The 17,540-nt window shown below is 49.1% G+C and overlaps 1 protein-coding gene across 1 annotated transcript; it reads left to right on the top strand.

Annotated features, from left to right (window-relative positions):
- Positions 1–2,884: 2,884 nt before the first annotated feature.
- Positions 2,885–14,607, top strand: LEMD2 (LEM domain nuclear envelope protein 2). Its single transcript, XM_087762322.1, has 9 exons — positions 2,885–4,581; positions 5,920–5,960; positions 6,675–6,750; positions 8,008–8,084; positions 8,735–8,814; positions 11,149–11,294; positions 12,346–12,447; positions 12,539–12,641; positions 13,827–14,607. The coding sequence occupies exons 1-9, from the start codon at positions 2,964–2,966 to the stop codon at positions 13,975–13,977; spliced, it is 2,394 nt and encodes a 797-aa protein (XP_087618448.1). The 5' UTR covers positions 2,885–2,963; the 3' UTR covers positions 13,978–14,607.
- Positions 14,608–17,540: the final 2,933 nt, after the last annotated feature.

Below are 17,540 nucleotides of genomic sequence, written 5' to 3'. Positions count from 1 at the left end.
CAAGCATCCTCCCAGGCAGGGCTCCAACTGTTAGGGCTGTATCTCTTGTTAAGAAGCAAAATGGTCTCCAAGTCGCAGGACAGATCTGTATCCCCGGTGCCCTGGAAGGCTGCTTTGGCAGCCAGCAGCACCTAAGTCCACGCCTGCAAGCAAGCAGGAAGATCTTGCTGCTCCAGAAATTGAACAAGAGTTTGGTGGCAGGGTGAGCAGCCAAAGAGCTGGGGGAAAGAGGCAGGGAAAGAAGAAGGAGAGAAAAGAATGAAATCAGCACTGACTTTCTAACCTCCTAAGAAGCTCGGCAAGCTGAGGACATGACATACGATCGGGAGGATGAGAAGCGGTGTTCTTGGGTCACACCTGTGCCGCGGCTGTGAATGACAGGGTGCTAAATTGGCACGGCGGCTTCCAAGTAAGACTTGACACTTCCCCTGGCGACATATGTGGGACCGTCGCCCAAATGCCATGGGATAAGAAGAGGGGGTGGGATGGCGGGGTTTTTCCAGCAGCCCCTCAGTCAGGGGTGGAAGGGTTCATCTGCTGCCCGTGCTTTTCGGGGTGCAGCACGCTCCCCTCTTCAGGCGCCTGATGAAGATGGTGCAGATCTATTTCTACCCCTCTGCTTACCCCAGTCCTGTCTCGATACTTTAAGAGGAGAAGCAGACGGCACGGCATGCCTGCCTTTCCCATTCGATATCTGAGTCACTGCCAGCAGGCCTAAGGAAGCTTCTGGGCTAGCAGGGAAGGTGGAGGCTGTCCCCTCCTCGCTGTCCCATCTTCCCACATCCAGCTCAGGATATTTACAGCCAAGATATTCGAGAGCTGCACCGTGGGCTGGGAAACTGGCTTTTCACAGCCGAGCAGCTCTAAGCATCACAGCCCATCTGCAGCATCAGCAGGCCTGCGCTCGCCCCAGCAGCCTTTGCTGCTGCCCAGAGCTGCGGGGATAACAAAGGGGCTGCCAAAAGCAGAAACTCCACCATCAGCCTCATCGTCGGCACTGTGGGCAGGGCGATGGGGACAAATAGGTGCTTGTCCATGGGGCTACAGGCTGTCGTGTCTGAGAGACAGAGCGCTGTCTTCTCCTGCTGCCTTCTCCGTGCTGTCCAGGTACCTTCCAGGGAAGGCAGGGATGCTCCCAAGGGCTGTCTTGCTAGGGAGGAGGGGAGAAGGGTTGTGGATTTCTCTCCACAAAGAAGAGGCATCTGTTCCTGCTGAGCATCGGCACCGCCAGCCTCCCTTCTGCGAAGGAATCACAGCTTTTCCCACCCCTCCAGTTCTCAAACACCACTCCCATGTTCTCCACTCTGAAGGTCATGCAATGAGGCTGCTGGGCCAAACTCTGTCCTGGTGTAACTTCCCTGACATCCAGAAACACAAGAAGTTGAAGGGCTGGTGGTTTTTTTGTTGCTATTGTGTTTTTTCTCCAAAGCAAGAGGAGTTCACTTAATTCATGAGCTTGCATCAGCTCAGGCTTAGATGCCAGCATGCATCTGCATGTCTAGGCAGAGCGTCTCCAAACTGAAAGCTGCGAGCTTACAAAAACTGTGTACTAAGAGCATGTTCTAATTCTGTGTTTACATTAGACACCGCTCCAAATTATTAGCTGTCAGTTGTGCTTTCCAGTTAGTGAGCAGGGGAGGCTCGGCTTAGCACGCTCACACTTCCCATCGGAACTGAGTATGCTCTTTTAATGGGCTCCCTGGCCCCTCCTAAGTGTGTATCTGTTGTTGCTAACCAGATTAACAAATCTCAGCATCTCGTTGCTGTTCTTGCATAAATCGGGAAGCGGGAGGCGAGCTTTGCCGGATGCCCTAAACAAGAAGGGCACGGCAGCAAAGTGAGCGTGAGCGGAGGGGTATCCCTAAGGAAGTTTTGATGCCGTGAAGGCACAGTTTAGCATCCCCAGCAAGCGGCGGGGGTCCCGGAGCCCCCAGCTCCCGCTGTGTGCAGGGCCCGCTCCTGCGGGACCGCCGCGGCTCCACCAGTCCGGTATCGTGCTCGATCATAAAAACGGCGACACGCAGACAGCCCGCACGCATTCATCACTACTTTTTCATTATCTTTAATTAAATTCCGATATTACGCCACAGTATTTCAGTCATTTTCATTACTTTCTTTATAGGCGGCAGCAAGAAAAAGCAATTACTGTACATCACTGCCTTGCCAAAATAAATTTTCAAGTCAGTGCTTGGTTTTGCGTTTTTAGGCTGCAAAGCATGCAAGGAACCTCCTTCCCCGGCAAATATCCCAAGGCCCCAGACCCCGATCCTGCCGAAAGCGGTGGCAAAGCTCCAGCCCGCTTGACGGGTGCCAGTTACATGACTGTAACTTGGCAGCCATGAGAGGGATGAGCAAAACGTGTAGGGGGGTGGCAGGTGGCTGGGAAAGACACTTCTTTCTCCTTATAAATGTCCCTAAAAGTGTCAAAACATTGGTGTGGCTTGGTCGGAGGTGAGAGGCGCTCGACCCCCCTGCTTGCTGCTGAGCAGGGTCCCCCAGAGCGATGGGGTGGTGACACTGGCCGGCCCCAGATGCTGAAGCTGCTTTTGCCCTTCGCTTGCTCCATTTCTCCCCCTTTTCCCTCTGCTGAGATGAGCAACAGCTCCCGCCCGGCGCCATTCCCGCTCTGGGAGGGCCCCTGACCTCCCCGACATGGTGGAACCAGGGACCCTGGTTGGACTCGATGGTCTCAGAGTCCTTCCCAACCTTAACGATTCTATGATGATTCGATGTCTCTGTAACCCTGCCTTCACACGGTAGCGGGAAGCAGCGCTTTCCCTCGACCTTCTCAATATGGCGCCTCCGCCCCGCCTCCCTTCTCAAGATGGCGGCCGCATCCGCCCCGCCTTTGCCCTTCCCAAGATGGCCGCCCGAGTGGGTGCGGCCGGCCCCTCCCAAGATGGCGCCCGCGCTTCCCTGCTCGCAGAGCGCTTCCGGTGGGGCCTGGTGTCCGCGCCGCGGCCATGGCGGAGCTGACAGACGCGGAGCTCCGGAAGGAGCTGGTAGCGCTCGGCTACCGGCCGGGGCCCATCACCGCCACCACCCGCAAGGTCTACGTCAAGAAGCTGGGCTGCCTGCGGGCCGAGGTGGCGGCGGCCAGGCGCAGGGGCCGCGGCGCTCCACCGAGCCCGGCCCGCACCCCCGCCAGGCCGCAGCAGGCCTCGCCCTCGCGGCAGCGCTCCGGCTTCAACCCCTCCGTCGGGGCCGCCTGCGACAGTGAGGAGGAGGAGGAGGAGGAGGAGGAGGAAGAGGAGGAAGGGGGGCAACTGCCCGCGTCCCGCTGGGGGACGTCTGGGGAGGGTGGCGGGCTGTCCTGGGGGGACTCCCGGGGGTCCCCCCCGGGCCGGGGCGGAGGGCTCGGCGGCAGGGCCGAGGGAGGCCTGTCCCGGGACAGCTTTGGGGCGCTGAGCCCCTCGGCGCAGTGGGACACCTCTATACAGAGCAGTGGGGGGTTTGTGGCCGGGCTGGGGGCGTCCCTGGGCGGGCTCGGGGGGCTGAGCTCCCCCCCGCGGTGGGACGCATCCACAGAGAGGAGTGGGGGGCTTGGGGCTGGCTCAGAGCCGTCCCTGGGTAGGTCTGGGGGGCTGAGCCCCACGTCCCAGTGGGACACGTCGGCAGAGAGAAGCAGGGGGCTCGGCACTGGGCTGGGGGCGTCCCTGGATGGGTTTCGGGGGCCACGCTCCACGTCCCATTGGAGCACGTTTACGGAGAGAAGTGAGGAGCTCAGTGCAGGGTCAGAGCCATCCCTGGATGGGTTTCGGGGCTCAGGCACCTCGTTGCAGTGGGACACATCAACAGAGAGAAGTGGGGGGCTCAGCACTGGGTTGAGGCCGTCCCTGGACAGGTTTCGGGGGTCAAACTCCACAACCCAGTGGAGCACGTCTGCAGAGAGGAGTGGGGGGCTCGGCATCGGGGCTGCGTCGGGGACGTCCCTGGATGGGGCTGGGGGGCTGAGCTCCACGTCCTCCTGGGGTACCTCCACAGGCAGGAGTGGGGGGCTCAGCTCCAAACCCCTTTCTGGCGATGAGAGCGCGGGTCTGAAGTACAGGAGCCTTTGGGGCACATCAGGAGGAGGAACTGGGGGGCAGAGCTCCCGAGCTCAGTGGGAGACAGCGGGGGAAAGGAAGGGGCTTTTCTCCAACAGCTCGTGGAGGCGGGAAAGCGAGGTGACACCCAGCACCCACTGGGGCACCTCCATGGGACCTGGGGGGTTGAGTCACCAGTTCGGGAGAGGGAAAGAGGATTTGGCTTCCAGTGTTCGGAAGGAGGCAGACAGGGAGCTGCAGCCCGGCAGCCGAGGAGGGGGGTTGATCCGGCGGTTCCCATGGAGGGCTACGAGCGATGCAGGGCTGGCCTCGGGGAGCCGGTGGGAAGTGTCGGGAGCAGGTCAGGGAATAACCTCCCGCACTCACTTGTTGCGGTCAGCCCCCAAGCAGCAGACAGACGGAAAAGGCAAAGGCCTCGAATACTACCTCTCCCAGTTCCTTTGCCTCGCCAGCTTTGTGCTGCTGCTGATTTTTCTGGGCATCCTCGTCATGAAGATGGTTGGGTCAGGCTGGCTTGACAGGAGAGAGGACAACTGTACGTGCACTGGTTTAATCCTGTTTTTAAACTTCATTCTTCACCTTTCTTTACTGCTTTCCCTTTATTACTTCCATCGCCATCACATTTATCATTCTCATTGCCGTAACCTGACATCTCTGCATCTGTCCCCATTTCCATCTCCCCTTGCCCATGGGAAACCTTGTTAATCATGGAAAGTAAGTCAAGTGTGTGTTTTTTTTCAAATGAGCTTGGCCTTCAGTTCTTCAAAACCATAGGTTTTATGGGGAGTGACATTCCTGCTAGGCCAAGGATGTATTTTATGATTGTCCATTGTGTAACATAATGTCTGTGTAATTGCCCATCGTGTGTTTTCATGTTAGCCTCTGCAAAGCACGGCCCTTCGTGGCCTTGATCCTGGCCACATGAGAAGTACAGCGGTTGAACTGCTACTTCAGCACTTCAAACGTGGCAGAGCTTCGATGAGAAATGCAAAGGGGCTTCCCCGTCACCCAGTTTTTAAAGCAGAGTTCCCCAGCTGGAGCAGATGGAAATATTGCCCTTTCGTGGCTTTGAACTGAAAGAGGAAGGGGTTTGGGGTGTGGCTGGGGAGGTGTGAGTCCTGCAACTTGGCACGCTGGGCCTGTAGGTGTTTGCGCACTTTGCATGGGCTGGGAAAGCTGTTTCTCAAAGTCAGAATAAAACTGTCCAATGTCATTGCATTTCTGATGCACCCTTTTCAGCTTTGTTAGATATTTCAAAACCAGTGGTATTTTGAAGCAAGAAATCTTGCAGCACAGCTGCAAATTCTTTGAATTCGCAGGTAGTTAAGATTGCTAGAAAGTACTGCATGGTGGACTGGTGGCCGGTGTGTATGCAGTTGTCGGGGTGGGAGGGAGCTGTTAAACCAGAGGCCATAATCTGCAGAGCTAAGAGCGCCAACTAAAATAAATCCTCTGCTTTTGCCTTGAGGAGGCTTGATTTAAATCCCTGTTATCACCGTGATATTTCAGGTGACCATGGCGTGCACGAATGGCATTACTAGATTGTAAAAGATCAGTGCAAAGCAGTGGGTAATAAAGGAGCGTGAAACATCTACTTAAACAGGAGCTGTTAAAACATTCAGACCTCGGTTTTTACTTTCCAGCTGAACAGGGTTCGTTATTTGCACCCGTTTTGTTTGTTTTGCTTTCAGTGCTGCCTACCAACGCAGCACTTTGAATGCGCTATTTGCATAGCAAGGTACTGTGTAGAGTGAGATTAAGAGTAGCAGAATCAGGCTTTAAAGTAGAGCCTCCTTTTAAAAAGATAATTACTTTCTTGATCAAAGCTCTTGTTTTGCAGCCAGCTAACTCGCCCTCCCCTTCTCTCTCATAGTTAATCTCTTGCCTGTGGATTGTGACAAAAGAACGGATGATGTAAGCATATATTTATTTATCTTCAAGTATTGTGGATAGGGGATTCTCACAGCAGAGTAATTATTCTAGGTAACTTCCACCAATATCAGTATCACTGTAAAATTATTATTTCTATCATTTTACAGAAAAATTGTGAGTTGATGAGTTGGAATTAATGGGCCCGATTAAATTAGAACTGTATATGAGACTCCAAAAGATAAAAATTTAAATTCCTAATTATGTGAATCAATTTCTTTAATAGTTGTAACAGAAGCGATATTGGTTTGCAATAAAGCTCTGTTCAGCTCCAGCAATGCAAGATTTAATCCAACTAATTCCCTGAACTCCATCATAAAGTGTTTGTACAGCCCTGTTTCTTTTATCATAGCGTATTATTAGGAGAGAGGAAAATTTTGTATTGGATTCAGAGTTACGGTTGGTCTCCTGTGATGTTCCGGAGGCAAAGAATCCGTCTGTGGTTGGTCGGGTGGGATGTCTGGTGGTGCCGTCTGGGCTATGGGCTGGGGGAGTCGGTGGCCCTTTCGGAGGATGTGCTAGCTCGCTTTTGACTCAGAAACTGCAGATCTTTGCTGCAGGTGTGTGTAATTTGAGCTAGTGGTGCGTGACTGAGCCAAACACCACTGCTGGTATTTTGGTTTGGTATTTTTAGTTAATCTGACCACTGTCCTGTTGCTGTCGGTCTGTTCATGTTTGTTACCTGTTTCTGACTTTCAGTTCTGTCAAGCTAAACAGAAGGACATAATAATGAACATACTGCACGAGCTGTATAACTACTTGTCCATACAAGCTGGTAAGTTCCAATTGTCGTTATAAAACACTTATGAGCATTCAGCAAACTGCCTCTCCCAGCTGTCTGGACATTTTTAACCTCAGTTTGAAGAGAGGGGTTTATGGAACAGTCAGTTCCACTTGAAGAGCTCTGAGAAAGTCAGGTAATAGAAAAATAGAAAAAGATGTGTTTATTTTTATTCTGAATAGTGCTTAGCTAATGCACTCATATCCCTGTGCTCTTATGGAGTGGTCCTTATTTGCACTTGATATATTGGGAATTTGAGGTAGAAATATTCAGTTTTATGGTTCTTTTCTACCAGCATCTTGAAATTGTCTTCAAGACACTCAGAGCCAGTAAGTGTGAGCTGATGTGTTCTTACAAATAAAGTTAAAGCGACTTAAGAAATTGCCAGCTCTCTGCTGAAATGTGGCAGCTGATTATGTGAGTGCCTCTATTTTTTTCTTAGTGCAGAGTAGGACGGGCTCTCTTAGCTGAGGAGCTAACTGAGCACAGCAGTTCAACCAGTCTCTGCTATGTATGAGCAAATCTGGTCCATAACTAGTATTTTGTGATGGAGAAGGCTGCTAGAAATTCAGTGGATGAGTAGAAGCTTGTTCAGCAAGATGTATAACGGTGTTAATCAGTAAAAGTGCTCAAATTCCATTTTCTAGATCTCAGACCTCAACAAAGCTGAAGCCGTTACTTAAGCTTCACAGAATTTCTAAATCTTTTCAAATCAGACTTCAGCCCCTGCAGGATTTCCTCCAGTTTTACGTAGTCTCTCAGCACAGTTTAGTCAACTTTGTGAAGCAAGATTTAGAAGATTTAGTTCCTCGCCAGGATTTCTCTGCCTGGGTAAAAGGCAGAGCTGCGATGTAGGCTCCTTAGGAGCATTTTGAATGCTAATCGTTAACTCCAACACTGCAGTCTTTGATACCTGATGGAATGAGCCCCTCTGCAGGGCATTATGTCAGAGAGGTGGTTATGTACTCTGCAAGGGGGAGAAACAGTATTTTTTCCCCTCATTCTGCGTTGAGTAGCTCACACGCTGAAGCATGAGGTTTGATTGCCCTTATCCAACCTATATGCAGTGGCTGAACGTTTTATTAATAGTCATAATCTTATCTGCCTACAGTATAAATCTTACCTTGCAATCATTTTGCCCAGAGCTATAGCCGATTTTAAAGGATAGCACTTCCAGACAGTTTGGTGTATTTCTGAACTGTTCGAGGGCTTTTTTTCGAACCATTATTTCTATTTGACTTTTTTTACCAGGTAATTTTGAATGTGGAAACCCTGAGAATCTGAAAAGCAAATGCATTTGGGTTAGTGAAGCAAAGGATCACGTGGTGGTGAGTAGGCTGTGAACAGCTATTGTTATAACGTAGTGCTTAGTCTCTTATAAGGCAATAAATAATAGATACTAAAGCAATTCACCATCTGTTTTACTTCCTTATCCTGTTTTGATTCTTTCCCATATCTCTAGCTTCCCCTTTGGCCAGTCCTGTTCTCAGCAGTTCTTCTGAAAGTAATCTTCTCCTACATCTCTGATTCAGCCCCTGTAAATCTAACTTAATGGTTTGTTGTTTCACCATAGTCATCAGTCTTCTGAAACCAGAAATTTCCCTGGATTGAGGGCTGGGCAGAAGAAGGATTTTTCTATACCCCAAAGTGTCAGAAGACAGACTGCTTTGATCTAGCATTCCATTTCTTTCATGGTAAACTGTCAGTAAGATTATGTTGTATTTAGTGGTTAGTCTTAACAGTCTGGGATAGTGTTATTTTACAGAGCGCTTCATACATCATCTACCATAGTCAGAAGACTTTAGTCCAGGCAGACCTTCAGATTTAGTTCTCCTTCCTCCAGTTTGCAGAATTATGATTAGAATTAACCTAGGGACAGACCGTATAGAATGAATTCTCCCCCTACTGTAAGGAAATAATGTTATTCAGTATTTTAAATGAATGGAGGACTAATCTTCTTATGGATTCTTTTGAACAGAATATAACCGGTAGTTCCCCACAGAAGTTTGAAGCTGCCTTGCACTGGATACTAAACACTAACAAGGATTTAGGAATATGGTAAGTGGAAGCCCACTGTGTCAAAGTTCTGTTTCTCGATGTTGGCTGATAGGTAATTTGATATCCTCTGTGGTGGGCCCCAAAAGCTCCCATGCCTCGTTAGATTTCAGAAGATAATCTGGAATTGGCTTTGTCAGTGCTTGCTAGGCAAGCTTCCAAATGAAAAGTACAGCCCTGCAGCAAAAATTGGCAACTGAGCTCATTCCTTGGAGGTCTGTTTCCCCAGCCTTTGCGCTGGGGGACATTGTGTTCACAAATGCAGATGAGGCGTAAATCTGAGGTCAGGGCTGCTTATGGCTCTCCAGTTATGTTGTGCTTCCTGCAAGGTTTAGGAGTGGTGGTCCTGGTGTCCTGCCCCCGGTCCTGCGACTACTGTTCTCATTAGACTCGCCCATATGCTCACTTTTCCCAAGATACCTTTTCTTCAGTACAGTTACTGTAGACAGAGCTTCAGTATTGTGTGGAGCTGCATCCTTTGACCAAGAGGTTTATTGGACAGTAGGTAACATCACCCATGCTTTGGGATCCTTTGGAGCAAGTCCCGATGAGGAAGAGAGGAAAATGGATTGTTGAATGGGATCTTTTCTTCGGTGTCAGTTGCCTTTTTGGCAGAACACCCAATACCAATATGTGTTAAAATGAGTGGTCTGACTATGTAGGGTGCTGGTCGGTCATCGATGGGGCTTTTTTCTCTTGGGTTTCTTGGCTAGCAGCCTCTTCAGTGCATGAGAAATAGCAGAAATACTAGGGTTTTTTTCAGGTAAAAAAATACATCATTCAGGCCATAACCTAATGAAAGACTGTATCCAGAGTCCGCAGACATTATTATCTTCCTCTGGGCAGTGTGGGCTGCCTCCAGTCTGTGTTAACTCTGAAGTCTAACATTTGTTTGCATTTTAACATTGCTAAATGTATCTGTGATTAAATGAATTGTAACAGTAGTAACGCTGGAGCTGGTGGGCATAGCTTGTATGAATTCCCACTGCTCGATTTTCTCTAAAAAATTTCTGCAGCTGCTGCTGTGATCTAGGGATCAGACAGTATCTACTGCTTTGATTATTGGTGTGTGGCAAATTCCCAGGACAGGACATAGTTTCCTTAGTGGCAGGTTTGGATTTGTCGGTGGGCTGGGATCCAGAGTTTTCAAATTCATATTTTTATACAGGAGCACTGCTCATGTCAGGAGCTGTGTGATACAATATACTCCCATTTTTTTATTTTCATAATTAGCAACTCTGCCGGCTGTTCGCCAAATGGATCCACTTTCACGAACTCTGCATAGCGTGCAGAATGAGTGTTCAGCATGCTTAAAAACCTGCGGGTGGCATTTTTAGCAAACACTACGTGAGATTATTTTTCTAGGTGCTAGTCTGAGAGGCAGAACTGAAAATGAGCTCTGCACTGGGTGATTCTGCTGCATGTTTTAAATATTTTCATGGAATTTGGATTGTAAATAAGACAAGGGGGTGGGAAACAACTGTGTGTCTCCAGCTACTGTAGAATCCAGTAACCAAATACAAGCTGTCAGCAGTTTGTGAGCTGTGCACTAGTAAATTGAGAAAATGTCTGTGTCTAATAGGTTATTCATTGCAAACCTAGAATGAATTAGTAGCTTCAAAAATAAAATCCCCTTTAGTCCAATTCCTCTGAATCTGATCGCTCGCACTTGGATTACTTGATGCCTGTTGGCTACGAGTATCTAATAAGGAAACCGCATCGGTGTAGATCTGTATATAAAGAAGTGAGTTAAAAGCGTATCGGATAGCACAGCAGGTGTGTAGAAGTGATTTTGCGGGAGGACGTGTTATCGATTTTGCCATGAATGCTTTCCGAGGGTGTGTCTGTTTCTCGCTGCAGATACAGTTGATGCGTTGTCACTTTTCTAGCTAAACTGTTTATGCTCATCTGTACTGAGGAAAACAGCACAACCTCCATGGACATTTGCAGTCTCCCTCAACTGCTCTCTCTGCAATTGCTGATGAGTGACTCAGTAAACATTTCCATTTCTCTGTGCTGGGAGGTGGGAATCCAATTTAAACTTTAATCTTCTGCACGCTGAGAGGTGCTGTCAAAGCGTCTGCAGAGGGAGACTTCGGTTTACCAGTGGGAGTTCCAGCCCTGCTGCCTTTTCTAAAGCCATATCCATTCCTTGCTAAGCAGCCAGTCCCAAAATGTTCTGGAAAGACAAGCTGCAAGGATGTTGTTGTATTTTCTGTGTGGTGTACAGAACGAGTTACTGCATCTGCAGTCTGTTTGTTCTCCCTGTCTTGATTAAAGACTGCAGTTGGAGTGTCTGCTCTCTTCTGTGAAGATTTTTCTGCCTCTTCCCATCAGGTTGAAAGGCAGAGACCTTTCGGAACCAGTTACCAAAGTGGAGGAAGTGTTCTGTCTCGAATCGGCCCATCCTCAGATGGGGCTCGGCTGCCGTTTCCGTCGGGCAGTGGTCGCTGCCATTATGAACCTTTTCCTGTTTTTCTGGAGTAAGTCGTCGGTGTTCGTAATCAGCTTCTCCCCTTGCTAGCTGTAGAGATGAACCTCTGCACGCACACACGTTCTGCCAGCTGTATGAAATTACTAACAGAGGTGAAATAAATCTGCTGATGAGTTAATTTCTAATTAACCTTTGTTCTGGCAGCAGAGGGAGACCTGTAGACCTGCTCTTGTGCTGTGAGTGCCTAACACTTACTTTAAATCAGCAAGCTGATTAGCTATCTGGTTATTCCTCAAGTACTCATTACTGCGGTCTGCAAAATAACTATGTTAACCTACCTAAAAGATTCAGTTTTTCTTTCTTTTTTTGCACTAAGCTGCAAACTCTTCCAGCCTCTTTAATAATGACTTGTAGCATTTCAGTGTTAGAGGTTTTATTGGAACAGTCTGCCATGCCCCAGCTGCGACAGAGGTCTTACTGAGCGAGGTGATAACGAGAGATGAGTGTTGACTAGAAGAGTTTATAATCTAGCCAGACAAGGTGGGGGTGAAAGGGGGTAGTTATGTTTATTGTAGAGACTGAGATACTAAAGTTAGCTCATGTCATAACGGGGGTATTTGTCAGTGCTAAACCTTCAATATAGATCTCCTGAATTCCGGGCTGGCGCTGGAGCCCCGGGCTTTATTTCCTTATCAAGCAGCTATCTTCAGAGCAGTGGAGCTTGACAGTCTTCCTAAGTGATTATTGTGGGGGAGGCCTCTAGCAAAGAGATAGCTCTGGGACTTGGAGAATTGAAGCCCTGTGGTTGTGCTGAGGTTTCTGGTGTGGGGGAAAAAGAACTCCGTGATGAGGCCTTCCGACTCCCCCTTCCCACGTGCATGCGTGCTCTTCTGCTGCAGGTCTTGTCAGTACCAAGGCTTTCGTGGGGCGCAGCTGCACTGGTGAACAAAATGAATTGCTTGGATTCAGTGCCAAGCAGCCTGGGGTAGCAGGGAATAAAAGCTGCCTCTGGGGAGAGTCAGTGTCAGAAATAAAACTGCTAGCATCCAGCAAGGACACGTCTGTCAGTTATTGAATTCCGTTTGTTTTTATTCTTCTAGGTCTGATAACTCTTTGGGGGATCCTGATCTTCCTTAGATATCGCTGGCGGAAGATGGAGGAAGAGGAACAAGCCATGTATGAAATGGTGAAGAAGATCATAGGTAGAATCCAGTAGCTGTGTAAATGCAAGTAGCCCTGTTGTTCTCTTTGCGATGTTGAGGTCTCTCACTGTTTTATCCTCCCGCCCTCCAGCTGTTGTCCAGGACCACTATAAGGAATGGGAACGGAATTTGGAACGTTACCCCTACGTCGGCATTTTCCACGTTCGGGACAGCCTCATCCCTCCACAAAGCAGGTGAGCTGAATCTTACTCATTAAGGAGGGCTGTCAGCATGGTGTTATTCAGCTCGGCTAAAAACCGCAGTTGCGGGGCAATGGAGCATGAGCAGACGATTGATGGGAAGCTGGACTGCAAGAAGAGTCTGTCTGGCCTTTCAGTTTATAAAGGATTTTGACATAATTCAGGCTATGTCTTAACCTGCTGCAGATTAATGTGACAGTCCTGGGGCTGATATTTTCTGCGGTCACGCAGGCGTATTGTCATTGTTCTATCAAACAGTAATTGGATTTTGTTTTGCTTGGACATGGAGCATCTGATTTTCTCTCCTTCATCTAATCTGTGTGGGATGCTATCCTCTTTCTCAGCCGTCGTACCTTATTCTCCAGACAGCTGCTGTGCTTTTCAGAACAAACCTTCCCACGAGTTGAATAGGGTATTGGGCTCTTCTGAAGTGGTTGTGTATGTTGCTGCCTGGAAAGTTACCGGTTTGAGTTGGGCAGCTTTGAAAGGGAGATATAGTGAGATGGCTGGTCTTGATGCTTTTTCAAAAAGGAACTGTGGTTGAGATAGTTGCTCTGTGGGTGGTGAGGCCGAGGGCTGCAGCCTGGTTCTCGGTGGTTTATGTGCCACTTGCTCCATCTCTGCAGGAATGTTTCTTGTGTTTTGGTTAAATGGAGCTACTTTGTTCTCCTAGCAGCACAGAACGCTACGTGTGCTCCAAAGTCTTAAACACGCTCACCGTTTATCAGTCATGATACCAACAGTAGGTAAAAGGAGTTTTTTCAGCTGTTTTGAACCAGTCTCTGTGTGTGGTGCCCAGAATGACTAGACGCTGATTCAAAACGGGTGAACTTCAGTTCGTCCTCCCTGGTCTGAGATCTGTCTGCATGCAGGAAGGGTGAGGGCAATTTGCTAATCGAGTCCCTTCACAATATGCATTGAGCTTGGAATCCAGAGCAGTCATCAGTTACTGGTACTGACAGAGGGTCTCGTCTTCCCACCCCAGGCAGGACCAGTGTTTCATGTCCTGGCCTGAAGTCGCTTCTAAACCAGAATTCTGGTTTAATCTCCTGTACTGTCTGCACAGGGAACAGGAGGCAGCTAGCAGTAGCTTGAATAGCAGCCACGATTGCTGCAAGCAGGAAGGCGCAATGAGGATATGATTCTAATTTGTTTTCTTTTTGTGGCTGTTTCTTGCAGAAAAAAAATGAAGCGGGTCTGGGAGAGAGCTGTGGACTTTCTGGCTTCAAATGAGTCACGGATTCAGACGGAGTCGCACAGAGTAGCAGGAGAAGACATGCTTGTGTGGAGATGGACTCAGCCTTCTTATGTCTCGGACTCGGAGCACTGAAGAGGAGCAGAAGTTGAGCAACTGTTGATAAGGACCTCTGCAAGGGGACAGTCCCCTCTCTGGTGGTGGGAAAGAGCAGGTCACGGTCCTAACCTCCTAGGGTTGGGGATTGCACGTATCTGTTTGCTCTTCTTTCTGAAAATCTTCACACACAAAAATTCAGGGCAATAATGTTGGCTTGGAAAGAAGATGCGCTTGAGCTGGTGGGAAGCTAGAATTGCACCAAAGTTAGCCTTCCAGCAGATATCTGGCTTCTGTAGGCAAGCAAACCTAGAACAACTTTTTAAAAAGAAAAAAAAAAATGCATACCTAATATCGAGGGACTTAGGATCTCTCGGACAAAGGTTAAGTGTTTAAAATTTGACCTCAATTCTGCAAAGGCCGACTGGTGGTAACGTCCATCAGGGAATGTGTTCAAAGAAGATTAACATTTCCCATGGAAACATTAGGGTGGCAGTTAAGATGCATTTTGTTAAAATTTGTTTTTATCAGTACAAAGACAGTGATGCAAGCACTTGCTGCTTCCTAACGAGGAAAATGTTTGTGTCAGCTTCACCCTTTAAAAATGGGGGAGTGGGGGAAAAGTCAGGTGAAGGCAGTCCTAGAGGGAGGGCAGTCTGACGTGCCTTGGTGGTTTGGGCTGGGTTGGGTGGGGTGGAGGAGTGGTTGTAACCCTGCTATACTTTTTACGTTTGCAGTCTGTGTGCTTTATGGTTTCTGGGGGGTGGGGGGAATTTGGGTGGAAAATAAAGGATATAGGAAGCGTCCAAAAGCGCTTTCTCATGGCTACAGCCAAAGGGACTGCTTCGTGGGCTATTAAAGAGCAGCTTCGGAAAGGCTATTAGGGCTGAATGTGCGTGTTTATCCTGGGCAGCTGCAATGTGCGTGCTGTGTGTCAGAGCAGAGGCGTACCGTGCGTGGGGTGTCAGTGCAGGGATTGCCAAGTCGATGCTCCTGCAGCCTCACAACAGGTACCGGGAGCAGCGATCAATCCTCTGTTCGTGCTGCAGGCATGGTATTTTGTATCTATAATCATTTGGTTACTTACGTTTCTTTTTATGTCCAGCAAATGAGTGTTTGTTTCAAAGAAAATAGCACCAGTGTGTGGCAGTTTAGGCTAGGCAGAGATACTGCTAATCTGCTCTTCCCAAAATTGTGAAACAGCTGTCCAGCTCACCACTAAGGCAGCAGGGACCAAATTCGTTTCTGGCACAAGCTAGCAAAGCCTGCAGAGAGAAGCCAGCGTTGATTTGAACCCGTGCAACCAGTGGATGTTGTTCTCCGTAGCATCGCGGGTACAGCGTGAATGCTTGCATTCATCGCTGGCGCTGGGTGCTCGGCGAGCTTCCTCGCCAGGCTCTGGGCTGGCTGAGGCCGGCCCTCGAAGCCCTGCTCCCCGCTTTGCAGGCTGGCGGTGCCGCGTACCCGGTGGGTTCCTTGTGCCAGTCCCTGCTCACCTCCCGGTATGAAGCCTGCGCTTCTCCACCCCGCTGCTGGCTCTGGCGGGGCTTTGGCAGCCCCGAGGCTGCTGCAGGCGGCCTGCAGGGACTCCTTCCGTGCCTCCTGCTCGTGGTCATCGACCACAGTGAGTGGAGAGAGCAGATTTCTCCAGGAACAAAACACGGGGAGGTCTTTCCCATTAAATGGGAAATATCCTGCGTGGAGTTGGCTCTTACCCCATATTTTCTTTTTGGTTGCCAAGGTAGGGTGTTTGAACAGACGGGGGGACTCAACAGCTGTCTTCAAGACAGTGACCGGCTTCTTCCACTGTTAATAAAGTAGGGGATAAAGGGAAGGCAGCTTTGATTCTTCTAAAATGTTGTAACAAGATCATCACTGCTGCCGTAGAAATTTTTACAAACACCGGTGCCTACGTTCTTAAGCCTTTTAAAAATATTTATGGGGTTTGGGTTAGCTTTTTTTAACCGTCCAAATCCAGAAGCGAAGAGTCAGGCATTGCAGTCATCTTTTTGTATTAAACTTGGTTTTGTAGAATAAATTTCACTGGCTTGGTGCTGTTTATTATATGTTCAGTTTAGCTCTGTAAATCAATATATAAAATAAATTTATTACAAATAATGTGTTACCTTTACTTTTATTGAGGGGTCACGGATTGTTCCAAGTGCTTTTGCTCAGGCAGATCAAATATATCCTGCTCCGGGGAGCTCCCGGTTTCTAAGAATAAGACTGAAGATGGCACGGGGATTGCATGACAGCCTAACGAGACAACATGGATCCTTGTGACACTCGGTGATCGCGGCGCAATTGCCGGCAGTCTCAAGTGTTTGGTTGCAAATTAAATCTCTGTTTTGGGAATAGTTGGCATTAAGCAGAGGTGTGTATGAAAAGCAGTTAGCTTGTTTAGCTGCATTTCGAAGAGATTGACAGCTTGGAGGGTTGTGAAGCTGTAAATATTAGTTTAGCAGGTTGATCAGTATTCCTGCGGCCCATGGTAAAGCGGTTATTTAAAGCAGGGAACGGGATGGTGCAACAAGTCTGGGAACGGAGCGAGGGTGCCTCAGGCTCCGCCTGTTTTGCCCTTGTGCTCCGAAAGGCAGATCCCTCGCGCGCTGGGTGTCCGAAGTCAACGGCCGCTGCAGAAAGTCTTGACTCTGGTCCCAGCTGCTGGTGCTGTGTGTGGTGGCATCCTCGGGCCGCGGTTCGCTCGCCTGTTACTCGGGCCGCGGTGTGAAGTGCCGGGTGATGGCACAGGGAGGCTGGGGAGTAATGAGGGTGCTGGGTGCAGTGCCGGGCTGGGCTGGGTGTCCCTTCCTGCCCTTGCTCCCAGGCTGTTGCTTGTCACTGGACACATCGCTTCCCCCCTTATGTCCCAAGGGTTGATAGGCTTTAAGTAAGGCTGTTAGAAAGCGCTGTAAGAGGGGGGATATTTGTGTCAAGGAAAAAGGCAAAAAGTCAAGTCTTGGACTATTTACCAGATCCCCAAGGTTTCCCAGGTTGCCTGGTGAGTGGAAGACACACAAGCACATCTTGATGGCCAGTCTGAGTCATCTTCAGGGTCCTTTTCCGTGAGTGTTTTCAATGCCTCTCTCACCTGAGTGTCAGTGACTCAGGACGTGCTGCCGCGAGTTTCGGCTTCTTCAAAGTCTCCCGAAAGGCAGGAGTAGTCCGTGAATCATCGCTGTGTAACTGCTGCGGACGTGGTTGACTCACTGGTGCTTGGTTAGAGACATGCTTAAGGCATCTCATCATGTAGGTCTGGGCGACAAAGAGGGAGATTTCCACCGGCACGGAAGGAGGTCGGCTCTGCGGCTGCCGTGGAAGTCGGTGGGAGCTGGGACCTCCTCTCTGGCGTTGAGCTGTTGCTAAGGTATGGGAACAAAAGGGAAGCAAGGCTAAATCTCTTCTCTGAACCCGCATCCCTGCTCAGATGCTTCTACCCAATCTAGGTTGCTAAGCTACAGCTGAAATATGTTCAAGGTTAGGAAATAGTCTTCAGTTTGGTGTAATTACATGTGCCGGAGGATGTTTGCTTTCAGTGAAGCTGCCATGATGTTTTCTGCGATAGTCTTCCCGTCGTGTCCCTTCTTTCATTTGCTATCTGG

The sequence above is a fragment of the Nipponia nippon genome, unplaced genomic scaffold (assembly GCF_047370975.1).
Source record: "Nipponia nippon isolate SJK-2023a ecotype South Korea unplaced genomic scaffold, ASM4737097v1 scaffold_25, whole genome shotgun sequence".
In the NCBI taxonomy this organism is placed as follows: Eukaryota; Metazoa; Chordata; class Aves; order Pelecaniformes; family Threskiornithidae; genus Nipponia; species Nipponia nippon.
The sequence above is the reverse complement of the archived record's forward strand: the minus strand, read 5'-3'. Positions and strand labels throughout refer to the sequence as shown.

Excerpts from the sequence above, each read along its gene's own strand:
- LEMD2 (XM_087762322.1), top strand. The coding sequence starts at position 2,964 with ATGGCGGAGCTGACAGACGCGGAGCTCCGGAAGGAGCTGGTAGCGCTC. Across the intron at positions 8,815-11,148 it reads AACAAGGATTTAGGAATATG|GTTGAAAGGCAGAGACCTTT; the intron begins GTAAGTGGAAGC and ends TCTTCCCATCAG. Across the intron at positions 11,295-12,345 it reads CCTTTTCCTGTTTTTCTGGA|GTCTGATAACTCTTTGGGGG; the intron begins GTAAGTCGTCGG and ends TTATTCTTCTAG.